Raw genomic sequence first — 13,447 nt, forward strand, 5'->3', positions numbered from 1 at the left:
GCGTCACCTGCGCCCGCCGGGCCAATCGGGAGCTGCGGGTGGTGACGTCATCGCATCATGAAGGGGCGGGGCGAAGACAGAGCCACGCCTCCCTCGGGGGGCGGGGCCAGGCCAGGGAGCGTCCGTGTCCCCGTCCGTGCCCGTGTCCCCTCCGTGCCCGTGTCCCCGTTCCCGTCGCTGTCGCCTGCCTTTGCCAGCTGCTGACCCTGTCCCATCGCTGCCCCTGTTCCATCCCCTTACCAGCCGCTGTCCGTGTTGCATCCCTCACTGTGTCCTGTTCCAACGCTGTCCCAGCCCCTGTCCCTGCCCTTGCCTGTGCCATCCCCGTCCCTGTCCTGTCCCCTCCTTGCCCCTGTTGCTGCTCCTGTCCCTGTCCCTTTGCCGGCCCCCGCCCCATTCCCTGTGCCACCTCTGTCCCTGCCCTTGTCTCTGTCACTGTCCCTTTACCTGTCCCGTCGCTGCTTCTGTTCCCAGCTCCTGCCCTGCCCGGGAGCTCCTGCAGCGCCTCCCGCCCCTGTCCCAGCTGTGATCGTGCCAGGGCTCCCAAGGGGCTGGATGAAGGCGGTGAGTGGGACACAGAGAGGCCATTTCATCCCACACCTTCAGCCCCTTCCCTCCGCAACCACGACCACCTCGCCCTCCCCAGGGGCTCAGGGGACATTCCCGATGGGTTTTCAGCCTTTTGAGCCGTCCTTGTTCTGAAATTGAGGGGTTTTGTCCAAAATGGATGTGGTAGTTTTGCATGTGAGGGTGGATACGGAGAGAGGAGTTAGTCATGGTAAATCACCACCCAAAACGGCCAAACTGGAATTACTGCTTGTATCCTCAGAGGACACTGGAAAGCCTGAGCGGTTCTTTTACGGTTTCTTTTTCAGTTGGAATTCTCACAGCACCCTTGTCTGTGGGGTTGGTTGGATGAAAACAGAATAAAGGTCACAAAACCAATGTTGTATCAGGAAAATGTGTGCTGATTCCATGTGACTTGAGGCACCATCAGATATCTGGTGATCAGAAGCTGGCTTTTTCCTAAAGCCAGCCTACATGTCACATGTTTTCCTTGTTTCACTACTCAGCAATACCACTGGCAAGTAGTGACTGCTGGTTTTGGATCATATGAAGCTTTGCCTCTGAAATCACAGAAAAAGAGTGGATGAGCCATGTGGACATCAGAAAAAGCACTCATCCTTCCACACGACCTCCAAGGGGTACCATGAAATGCAAATACATACAAATGTTATCTCTTTAATTCCCCAGCAGTAAGTGATTTCCCAGGTGGAATGTGTGGGGAAGTGTGGGAAACTCAGGACTCCTGGACAACTAACAACATGATTAAGCAGAAGCTGTTTATTGTTTACATTACACACATATTTATAGATTCTACAAACTGCTGAGTACACACTGCTCGATTGGTGCCCTTGTCTTGTTCCCTTGTTTTCCGCCTGCACTCCTCAGAGCGTGCTATTGGCTACAGTCCAGGTGTTTCACAGTCCTGTTATCTAGTTCTTGCGGTCTTGGTATTTGGTTTCTCAGCCTCTTCTTTCTTACTTTAGCACAGTTTATGTTTCAGTAGCCTTGATGAATTCCTGAGGCTTTGATAACTAAATCAGAAGCAGGCTGGCTGGTGCACACCGTGGCCTAATCCTTGCAAATACATTGCAGCAGGAAAATGACTTGGGGTGAAATCAGAGAAAACCAGAGAGTTACATTCACATTCTAGCAGAATTAGTACAGGAAACAGAGGGTGAAGTGCAGTTACGACTCCCTGGGTGGGATGTGGTCAGCATGCCCAGCTTCCCACACACAATCCATGCTAAAGGGGACTGAAGGGAGGGTAGAGTGGAGACGCCAGGGCCAGGCTCTGTTGAAATCCTGGCAAGAGGGGGAACTCAGTGGTGCAGATAAACTGCATAGCAGCTGAAAAACAAGGGGAAGAAGGACATGCCTTGCTGCTGAGCCAGCTACTGAGGCAAGATCACAAATGCCCACCTCCATCCCGGAGGCTACCTCAGGTGTGACACCCACCTGCAGGGTACAACTACCCCGCACTGGACATGATGCATGACTAGAGTTACTCTAGTAAAAGCAGAGTAACTAGCACAAAAACAGTATAAAAGTAAGTCAAAATTGGGGAGAAGTTAGGGAAGGTTCCACTGTAACTTCTGGGATCGACTGACTGATTGAGGCTGAACCTGTCAGAACTGTACTCTGTGTATGGTGATTGTTTATCACAATTGCTCTCAATTTGTTTTTGCAGCCAGATCCTATCACCAGCAATCTTTGCACCTTAACCTGTCACAGTTTTCTATTACATTAATAAAATATGAATGTTCTGTAAGCTGTCCTTCAAGGTGTGAATCCTTCAAGAGCATTAACAGTGCGTAAAACTGAACACTTGAGTGTTCAGCTGTGAAGAGGGTCTCTCTAATGCTTTTGGTGTGCATTCCTGGATCTTTCCTGGGGTGCCAAGAGACCAGCTAAAGGTGTGTAGAAACCCTCAAAGGGGTTTCTGTGTTTCCATGTGACTCTGAAAAAGTCACCTCAACCACCTTCTCATCTAGCAGATTATTCAGTGAGGAGCTGGACAATAGGAAGAATTTCTTCACAGAATGGGTGATTAGACTTGGGGAATGAGCTGCTCAGGGAGGTGGAGGAGTCACCGTTCTGGAGATCTTTTAGGGAAGCCCTGGACATGGCACTCAGTGCCAGTCAGGTTGACAGGGTGGTGCTCACTCACAGGATGGACTGAGTGAGCTTACAGGCCCTTTCCAACCTAACTGATTCTCTGATTCTGTCCCCTTTGTGGGAACCCTGACGGACTGGTCGGGCACAAGTGTCTCGGCTTTCCTGGGGCGCTGACAGTCTGATCAAACACGGATGGTTTGGGGAAATCTCCGTTTCCTGGGAAGGATTCCCGAATCCCCACCTTGTACTGAGCCCGCCTCGCCGCTAGGGGACGCCACACCCCCACCACGCTGGTTCTGCTGCCATGGCAACGGCTGAGCGGGCGGGGCCAGCTTGCTATCCGGTTGCTAGGCAACGGGGTACCTGGGCGGGGTGGAACTGCCGCCGCAAAGCTGAGACTCGACTGTCGTAAAAAGACAAAAAAAACCGAAACCCCGTGGTGTTGTAAAATGCCGTGAGGCGCGGCCGGCGGGGCCTGAGGGACAGAGGCTGGGCCCGGTCCCGCTCCATATGCCCCGAACCGCCCCGTCCCGCTCCATGTGGGGCCGCTCCTCGTCCACATCGTCCTCATCCTTCTACTATGGCGCGGAAAACAGTTAGCAGGAAGCGGAAAGCGGCGGCGGCTGCCGCCGCGGGGACCGGGGGACTCCAGGGAGAGCAGGTAAGGGGTGAGGTGGGGGGTAGGGGAGAAGCGCTGGTTCCCGGTGGTGGGAAGGGAGAGAAGCGCTGGTTCCCGGGACTCGGCGGACGTGCCGATCCCCGGTAGGAAGGCGGTGGCCCTGTCCGCGGGATGGGGAAGGAAGGTGTCCGGGGGGGTTGGGGCTTCCGGGGAGGGGCTGCCACGGTCCCGGTGCCAGCCAGGGACCGGTCTCGATGTCACTTGGCGAGGGGCAGCTCCGGTGCTGGTGTCACCCCAAGCGGGGCAGCCCCAGGTGCCAGGGTCGCCAGAGAGGAGGAGCGCCTGTTCCCGGGGTCAGTCCCCGCTTTGTGCCCGCGCCCGGGCTCGCGGTGCCCCGTTGCGTTCGGCCGTTGTTCGCCGCTCGCTGCCGCGCAGCGATGATGGCTGGATGGCTCTGGCCCGGCCGGAGGAGGCCGAGCGCCGCGGTCGGTATCGGGGAGTCACCTGGGTGTCACCCCCACGCCTGCCAAGCTGAGGGCGAGGGCTGTATGCGCTGCCCCTCTCCCGTGCCAAGCGCTGCGCTTCTTCCCGTGAGCGTTCGGCGTACCAACGGTGCCGAACCGCCACGGACTGTCGTTGTATTATGGCCGAGTTACTCCTTTAGTAGATATTTATGTTTAATTTCACGCTGTTAAACGCTCTGTACGCGTTCCCATGTTAATTTCCGTGCGCGGTATTCCAAAGGCTTCAGGGTTTTGCCGGGAATAGCGTTGCATTTGAAAGGGTGGTGTCTTAAAGTTTGTTTTAGTTGCTTTATCCAGTGTCTAACTTTATTCCACAGTACGGGTGGGATCACTCTGTTCACAAAAGGAAAAGGCTCCCGCCGGTGAAAAGGTCTCTAGTGTACTACGTGAAAGGGAGAGAGGTCCGGATGCAGAATGAGTCCAGCTACCACCGCTTGTTGCATGGATACGCAGCCCAGCAGCTCCCCAGCCTCCTGCAGGAGAGGGAATTTCACCTCGGAACACTCAATAAAGTGTTTGCCTCCCAGTGGCTAAACCACCGACAAGTGGTGTGCGGGACAAAATGCAACACGGTGAGTGCCACCTCTCGCTGTTTGCCTTTCCTCTGTTAATTATTCCACCTCCACCCTCAAATGATACTTATCATAAGCAAAGTGTGTGAATGACCAGGAAAAACATTAGGAATTAGGAGTGGAGTGAAAATCGAGCCCGATTAACTTTGAATGAAAGCAGTGCTTAAGTACAATCAGAAATGCTTAAGGACCGATCTGTTCTCATCTGAATCTGTGGCACTGTGAGCCCCAGCGAGGCACCTCTGGGAGCATCTGTGTAATGTTACAGAGCGATTTACACCTGGTTTCGGGATGAAGAGCAACAGTAAGATTGGATCTTTCCTTTTGTCCTGCATATGAGAAGCTAATGGACAGATACCAGCGTCTCTAATGGTGGCTGTCAGTATTTGGCCAAACTTCCCGCTAAGGTTCCTTTTTTCTGTTACACTCAGTCTTATACAGTTTGGTTTTACATATGGTTCTGGGCTGATGGCTTTTAAAAGTTGTTCTAAAACTGTGGTTAAACTCCAGGTATTTGTCAGAGCCAGAAGTGTTCTGAGCTTAAAAAAAAAAAAAAAAGAATTTCAGATCTTCAGTGTTGCTTGTTGACTTGATAATTCTTAACGGTAAAAGTGTTTCCAGTGTTTGAATAGCTTCTCTGGTTTATCTTTACATGCTTCTACAAAAACTGAGAACTCCTTAGGTTCTTGAAGTGATGCTTTGAAACATTTCAGGGGCATATTAAAATGGTGTCCTCTGGGATTAGTAAATGGGGGAGATCATATTTCATAGGTAATATTCACCACAGTAGCCCAAGTGCATTGGCTGAGGTTGCAATTTCATGCAAGGAGTTGTGATTGAATTAGTACAGAATCCTAAACTGCAAGTTAGTTGCTGCCACAGAAGGGAATCGAGGGTGAAAAGGAATGAATGCATAGATGTAGCAGCTCCTAAATCTCAGAGTGTATCAGTTGCTGCAATTACTTCTTTGCCTCAAGATACTTCTGTGCCAAAGCCATGCTCAGTGGTCTGACCAGCAAGGGTCAGTGGGCTGGTTTTTTTCCATTTCTGATGAAACATTCTGAGATGTCCTGTTATTATTCACAGTTGCACAGGGGGAGGGTTTTATGCAGTAGCTCTTAAGAAGCAAGGCCAAACTGTATTAACAAAGCAATCTTTCAACAGCAATAAGCTCAAAATAGAATCTCTTTGCTTACTTTCTCCACATACGTTCATCTCCTCAGCCAGTCAGCAGCCAGCACTGGTTGTGGTTGTAGAGTTGCTTACAGGAGACAAACTCCTGCTGAAACACAAGCTCCCAAAAATCTTGCTTACTCTAGCGAGATGATTGTGTTTTATAGAGTGGCCACGATTCTGCTGTGTTCTGTAACTTTTGTAGCTCGGGCGCATCTGCAGTGAAGAGAAATGGGCAAGTGGGTTGTTAACGCAACCTTGCAGAAAATTGGAACCAAACAATCGTGAAGCTGAAGAGGGATTCAGTAGTATTGTTCCCTTTGCAAATGCTGCAACCAAGGGTGTTTGTCCACAGCCAGACTTAATGTTAGAGACAGACCTCCTCTGTCATTGAGCAAAATGGAGTAATTGCAAAAGAAGTCCCTGAAGCATTGTGAAAGATCCTATATGAATTATGACTGGTGTAATAGCTCTACCTTGTTTGCTTTGTGCTCACATTTGAACAAGTAAAGCATTAAATTCTACACTCTAATTAGAAGATTTTTCTCTCTCATCTCCTGAGTGAGTGACCTATTAAAGAAAAACGCCTTTGCTGACTCTCATGTGCTGAAGTTGTGGCATTCAAGTTGGGAGTTAATCGAAAATGCCTAGGTTGACTTCTGCGAGGTTTGCTGCATTGGAGTTGCATTTAATTAAAGTTAATGCAAGAGAAAAATATAAACTCTAGCAGTTATTTTAATCGGGGCTTTACTGTGGCACTGAGTGCTTTTAGCATTTCATTTATAATTTACCTTTCACTGTGCAGTGCCAGGACAATTCACTGTTCTTAATGACAAAACAAAAATATGCTCTTGTCATAGACAAGGAAGTTTGGGTTTAGTCACTTGGAAGTACTAGTTACTATAAAAATACTGAAGAGAATATGGAGTTCTCAGTCAATTACTCTTTTTTGGATGAAGATTATAATTTGTTCAATTATATGGAGTAACTTTTTATCTTTAAAACTATTCTGGGAGGTGAAATAACTTTATTCTTCTCCAGTGGATCATGGGGATCATAGTTGAGCAGCTGTAAATCAAATATTTCAGATATTTGTGTTCTATAAAGGTACATGCTTTTTCTAGTACATTTAGAAATATGGGAACTATTGCAAGCAGTCAAGTGTCTAAAATTTCAAGTGAAATCACCTAGACTTTTCACCTCGGCTTTGCAGAGCTGGGATTCCTGTTTACATGAATTTCCAAGACCTTGCACACAATGGGCGCTCCTTAATGTTTTTCTGATTCAAATGAATAAGCAACAAACTTTGGAAGGGTGAAGACATTGAGGGTGTGCTCTGATAGGTATCTAAATTGCCAAAAACTGATGCTGTGAAGATATATAGAAGAAAGAAGAATTCTGTCTCAGAAGAAGATATGGTCTGTAATCTGCAGGCTTCATAGAGAAACTCATGAGACTTAGGTAGGACCCAGGCTTATGGCAGATAAAAACATAGAACACAAGGTTCCTGTGTTTTGGGGTTTTTTTTCCCTCTTTACTATTTCAGGAAATTATGAAGAATAAAGTAGCATCTAAAAAGTAGTTTTAGTAATAATTTTTCAGCTTCTTTTACTCTGTTAGTTACATGTACATGTTCAAGATATAATCTTTTCGCTAATTGCAAAGTTAGAGATGAAAAATTGTAAGAGCTGTAAATCATTCCCTAAATACAAGAAGCTAATTATTTTCCAGTTGCTTGAGAATGTATTTGCTTGGAATCTAGTTTGGGTTTTGTTTTTTTTTTTTCACGCAAGTCCTGTAGACGTATTTGTGTTTAAAAACTTCCTTTCTGAATGCTCTGTCCTGATTTCTGAGGTAGCTTTTCCAAGGCATGCTTGGGTTGGTTTCTGAATGCTGGCTGAAACCTTTTCTCTCTTCAGCAGATTACTGTATTGGCTGCCCTGCTGTAGATCACCAGCTCTCATTTCCTATTAGAGACTTGAAACTTGTTTCAAGAGATCCTATGTCTGTTCTGTACAGCCCAGTCTTGTAGTCCTGAGATTGTGGTGAGAGTACAATGGGAAGTTCCTCCTCTGTCTATGAATGTGAACTGTCTATAAGGAAAATTATTTCCCCTTGCTTTGCTAGTTAATGTGTCTTCTGGCTTTGCATATGTGAGGAACCATCGAGATGACAGCTCATTTCTGATCACATGTAGGAAATGAGAAGTCTCCTCCAGCTTGTAGCTCTACTCAAAGTCCAGGGAACAGTGAGTGGAGCTTGCTGTAAATAAACCTCTGATGCCTGTAGTTGATATCTCCATTGACATGGCTTGTGACCAAATAGCCTGATGTTGGTTTCTTGTCTCAAGAGTATTTGCTTTTCTGTCAACTGCATGTGGTACTCATGTCTGTCTGGCAGTTTCTGTTCCAGGTGTGGTGTGAGTTGTAGGGATGCCCTTCAGCAGATGACGTCTGTCACTTCTCCATTCTTTGCCATCTGTCAGCATGTATTAACTGTCTCCCAGCCCCCTGAAATTAAACATGAAGGCCAAATGCAAATAAAAAATTATAAATGGGATTTTGGCATTGCACAGGCCAAAAGTCTGTGGCCACTAGCTGGTAGTGCTTCAGAGTTTCATAGAAAGGTGAAGTGCCTGATTTCAGGGTCTTGTCTCTGGAAATGTGAATTCAAAGTCAACCAACTTGCTGACTGCTTTTACCTCTCCTTACTTCTCAGGTGGTTTCTTTATATTGTGGATTGTTTAGCTTTGGACCCATTCAAGAAGGATGTGTAAGGCCATTACACACTTGAGTTGCCTCTACTGCATAACCTGTTAGTAAGTTTTGTGCTAAGATTAGTGCATGGTAGCATGGCTGGTGTAGTTGCCATTCCCTGTGATATTTGATAAGTCATAGCAGGTAGATGAAGTCCCAGGTGACTGGAGAAGGAAAGCCATTGTATCCATCTGGAGAAGTGGTAGAAAGAAGGACTCCAGGAACTGCTGACCTGTCAGCCTCCCCTCTGTGCCTGGGAAGATCATGGGATCTAGTTTCCTCCTAGAAACTCTGCTAAGGCACATGGAGGACAGGGAGCTGAAATGAGGCAACCGGCATGGCTTCACCAAGTTGGAGGGCTGGAGTGTCTCTTCTACAAGGAAAGGCTGAGAGAGTTGTTCAGCCTGGAGGAGAAGAGGCTCTGAGAAGACCTTATCATGTCCTTCCAGTACCCAAAGGGAAAGTATAGAAAAGATGGGGACAGATGAAATGAACAGGGCTTGTAGTGACTGGAGAAGAGGTAATGCTTTTCAATTAAAAAAGTCACACTAGATACAAGGAAGATTCTTAAGCTTTACTATCAGGGTAGTGACACACCAGTGTGGGCTGCCCACACAGCTGCTGAGTGCTCAATGCGTGGAAACATTCAAGGACAGGTTGGATAGAGTTTTGAGTAACCTGGTCTAGCTGATGTCCCTGCTTGTGCTGGGCATTTGGACAAGACAACCCTTAAGGGCTCCTTGCAACTCAAATCATTCTATGCTTCTTTATTTTGATCTTCAGCAGAAAACAAATATATGATGCCAGTTTGATAGTTTAAAGTGTCCATGTTTCTTTGGGGCTTGGTATATATTAGTAAATCTGTATTGGTACAGAAAAAAGAACCTGATGCCAAGTGTTTGTGTACAGAAAAGAAAGATATTTATGATCTGAATAAAAGTCAAGGCTGAGAACTTGGAAAAATCAGTCACTGCTACTCAGGTGTGACCAGAAATAGTATTGCTGTAATAGCACAATAAGCATTGTCTTCTTTTGTTGTTTTGTTAGCAAAAAACATATTTGAAGGAGAACAAGTAATAATTTTCCAACTTGGCTGTGAGTGAGATCTTTTTGTGACCAACCTTAGTCTGGAGTCATGCCGTTGCAGAAGTGGATGTTCCCACCTGTTTGTTTTGGCTAGCACTGATGTGCATGTGGCTAGGGAGTCATCTGGATCAGCTTGCTGCTTTGTGTGTAGACACGTTTTCTTGTAGGGTTAGTTTGACCAAAGCAGATAGAGTTGACCTTGCAGCTACTTGAGCACTAGTTATTGTCACAAGGGTGATACTGTTTAGGTGAATGGCGAGGAGGAAGCACGTAGATTCTCCAAAGATAGCTTAAGCCAGTTGTGAGACTTGAATGTGATTGAGTCTCTCTTAGTGACTGTTTTTAGCAGGGCAGTGTATTTTGTTGTGTTTCTTTCAAAAGTTACTATGAATGACAAGAATGTGTCCATGATTTCTGAGAGTACTGTGTGAAGAGCTGGTGCACAGAGCATGTTGTGAGCTCTTGCATGAAGAATGAGCAGTCTCTTTCATGCATGTTATTTGTGCCTTTTAGATCTCCATCCATCCTGCTTGTGTAATAAAAACAGGATGGCACCCTTTGTTTTTGTTTTGATTGATTTGTCCAACCAACTAAAAGATAGGGCAGGACTGCCTATTCATCTGCTGTTTTTTGTACAGGGCAGCAGCTGAAGACATGAGTCTATGCTGCCTTGAAATGGCATTCATAGACCTCTTTTTTAATCTTGGCTGTTTAAAGTGAATGCTTTCAGTTGAAGATACATGGGAAGGGAATTTATCTCTATTGGACTGTTAGCTTTCTGGGTGTTTCTTCCCCCTGAATTATTGTGTCCTGAAAGGCAGGCCAAAAAATGCAAAAAAAACTGGTAAACCATTCTGCTCTCCGTATTGCATACAAGAGTATGATGGGTTTTGCAGTTCATACTCTCATCTTTGGATACTCTGTTCCCTTCCACAGTCTTTACTTTTGTCAAGCCAATTAATGAACTTCTCTCATCAGTGAAGTGAGGTAGTTTCTTGATTAACTTGATCATAAGCAGGTTGGACAGCCAAGAGGACAGCCATATAGTAATTGCAGGAAAGCCATTTGCCAGAATTACTTCTCACCACTTCTGCAGGCCAAAAGAAAAATAAGCGTACGGCTATCAATCTCTGCAAATTTGCAAAGATCATGAAGTTTCATGGCTATGTCAGCTGTAGTACCTAACCATGCTTGTCTGCCTTGATCCGTGAGTGATAGCACTGTTGCAAGCTGTACCTGCTTTAAAAAAAGAGGGGAAGTGGATTTCTCTCTTTCATGTCATCCAGCCTGTTTCCTTGTTGGAACACAGTTGTGTGGCAGAGAGCATGGCAGCTGACTCTGCTGTGTTTCTCACAGATGAAGTGTGGTCCTTGCACTTCTGCCAGATGGCTGAAGCAATCCAGATTTGGTAAATCCTGGATGTTAAGTTGTTTGGCATAGTAAAGGCTGACATGCATGTTTTATTAGAAGGAAGAACAAAATTTTGTGCAAAGCTTAAAATCAAGAGACAAATAACACGCAATTCAGTGTTTTTTTCAGGAGGCTGGTGGAGTTTTTTTTATGTCCAGCGAAAGCATTGTGAGCTGGGTTTTAGTTTTTATATAATGAGTAGCTGGGAAAAATTTCTAATTTCTGTTTGAGATAACTAAACCATGCAGTAATTTTCTCTGTTATCAGGACTTCGTCAAGTCTTTTAATGTCTACACTGCTTTGAAGTTGTTGGCAGATGTAGTCATTTCAACAGTTGAAAATATTTTGTAATCTATTTACTCTGGTGTCTTTAAAACTCCTGAAATGGTATTGAAATTTTCTGCACTCTTAGCTGGGTTCTTCTCTTGTTTCTTTACATTTCTCCCTTTTTGGCTTTAAAAGTGTCTATCAGCTGTGGCTTATCTTGGCTTCTGTGTGCTGGATTTATAGGGATGATTTCTGGGCAGCCAGAGGTGCAGCTTTTAAGCGTGAGCTTTTGCTTCCTGCTATGCCCCAGGTGGTGTAAGAATCTCTGTGTGCAGGCAGTGGTTGCTTATTTTACTCAAGGGAGGTGATGGTTGTTTTTAAACTACTCAGTGGCCAAGTTCCTTACCAAGCAAGTGAAGAAGTTACTCTGCTTTGCTCTGACCTTTACAGCCAAAACAACATAGGCAGTCCCTTATATGTGCAAAGTTTTTAGTTTTTAGTCCAAGTAGTTTAGTGTCACCCTATGCATGGAGATGTGAGCTTTGATTTTATGTTCAGAAGGTTGGTTTATTATATTATTGTATATATTATATTAAAATACTACATTAAAACTGTACTAAAAGAATAGAGAGAAGATTTATCAGAAGGTTAGAAAGAACAAGAATAGAATGCTTAACAAAATCTTGTGATTGCTCAAAGTCTGATGCAGCTGCATCTGTGATTGGCTTTTAATTAGAAACAACTCACATCTACCAATCACAGATGCACCTGTTGCATTCCACAGCAGCAGATAGTTATGGTTTACATTTTTTTTCTTGAGGTCTTCAGCTCCTCAGGAGGGAAAAATCTTAGCAAAGAATTTTTCATAAAATATCATGGTGACAGTTTAGCGTTTAGGTAAAGGTATTTTGCATTAGAGTAAGTTTTTATTAACCAACACACGCGTATGATGAGGGTGTCAGACAGAATGCAAAGGGGTTTTAATTTCCGTCCTCCTACCCGTTGACTTGTACTTCCAAGTGTGAATCTACTACAGCTGAAGCACAATTCTTCTGAGTCCATGAACATCATTAGGTGTGGATGTGTTTTCCTAAGTAGTGCAACATTAGGACCTGCAGCTGACACCTGCAAGCTTTAATCCTAACTACTAAACTGTTAATTTTGTTTAGGGTTTTGGGTTTTTTTCAGTAGTTGAAGGAGGACTGGGGAGAGAATTGGGCGTTTCTGCTGCAAAGAAATACTGGGGTGAAGGGGGATATGCACTCACATGGGAAGGACAAGGGAGGATGAGAGGAGAGAAAATGACTGATCCTGATTCTTCAGTGCAGGTGTTAATTTTCAGGTGGTCAGGGCAGAAGGACTGCTGGGTGCATTGTGTTCTTACCAGCTGTCTCCAGCTGTCTCCAGCAGTGAAGGTTTTGTAAGTCTTGGGAAGAGTGAGGAGTGCCTCCCTCCTACTCAGCTACACCTCAGCTGTTGCCATACACCACACGTGTGTACAAAATAAAAAAGTAAGCATGAAAATGCAGTCTCTGTAGGAATCATCTTTGTTTGTGCAAGACTGCTGCCTACAATCAGTTGCAGGGTGAAGATGATGCATAATTCTAGACACAAATAGCAATGAGTGGTTTTCATCTTTTCTATGGAATGTTGTAACATACCATACTTTATCAGGTTTTGATAGGATCAAAACCTGATAGTTAATAGTCTGCTAGTTTAGTACATCAAATAATAGATGTACTGCTAAATTATCTTAATGTTATTTTTCCTATGCTTTTATTAAAGAACAGATCTACGCTCTGTAAGAGTTCACCAAAAGTAGCCTATATGTATAACTTTTCTCTAAGAACCTCTAGATTTTCTTCTGGTTTTCTAGAAATGTCTGACAAAGGATTTCAGAACAATTTTCTTGAGGTGTGTATTTTTAAAATTTCTATTGAGGGTTTTTGTTGTTACTCTTATCATCTTTGGTTCACTTCCAGAGGTTTTGAGACAACATTCTTGGTTATAGAAGGAACAGACTAAAGATGATGTAGAATTTAATTATAATCCTGGGCTATGAATTCTACATCACGTTCCTTAGTGCGAAGTCAGCTTCAGATCCTCCATTTCCTTGCTTCAGTCATGTTCCCTCACAGGGCTTTGTCTCCTCTGTTAGACCTATATGACTGTCAGTGCAGCTGCCCTCTGAGCACCATCTGTGAAATGACCCATCCCATGAGCCTCCCAAATGAAAGTGCACTTTGGCAGGCAATGTAAACCTTTGCTCTGGTTTAAACTGTAACCTCGTGGTTGTATATGTCTGAACTGATGTAACACTGAGCATAATGTCTGTTTGTAGGCTTGTTGAAGAGTTGT

At 45.0% G+C, this 13,447-nt stretch overlaps 1 protein-coding gene across 1 annotated transcript in view; it reads left to right on the forward strand.

The window, feature by feature from the left end:
• Window positions 1-3,146: 3,146 nt before the first annotated feature.
• DCAF12 (DDB1 and CUL4 associated factor 12) overlaps window positions 3,147-13,447 on the forward strand; it is a 31,931-nt gene continuing 21,630 nt past the window's right edge. Inside the window, exons 1-2 of the mRNA XM_041461828.1 lie at window positions 3,147-3,343; window positions 4,143-4,397. Of these exons, the coding sequence (XP_041317762.1) occupies window positions 3,263-3,343; window positions 4,143-4,397 (336 nt within the window). The 5' untranslated portion in view covers window positions 3,147-3,262. The remainder of the gene's footprint in view (window positions 3,344-4,142; window positions 4,398-13,447) is intronic.

This window comes from Pyrgilauda ruficollis, unplaced genomic scaffold (assembly GCF_017590135.1).
Source record: "Pyrgilauda ruficollis isolate IOZ18807 unplaced genomic scaffold, ASM1759013v1 scaffold155, whole genome shotgun sequence".
Classification (NCBI taxonomy): domain Eukaryota; kingdom Metazoa; phylum Chordata; class Aves; order Passeriformes; family Passeridae; genus Pyrgilauda; species Pyrgilauda ruficollis.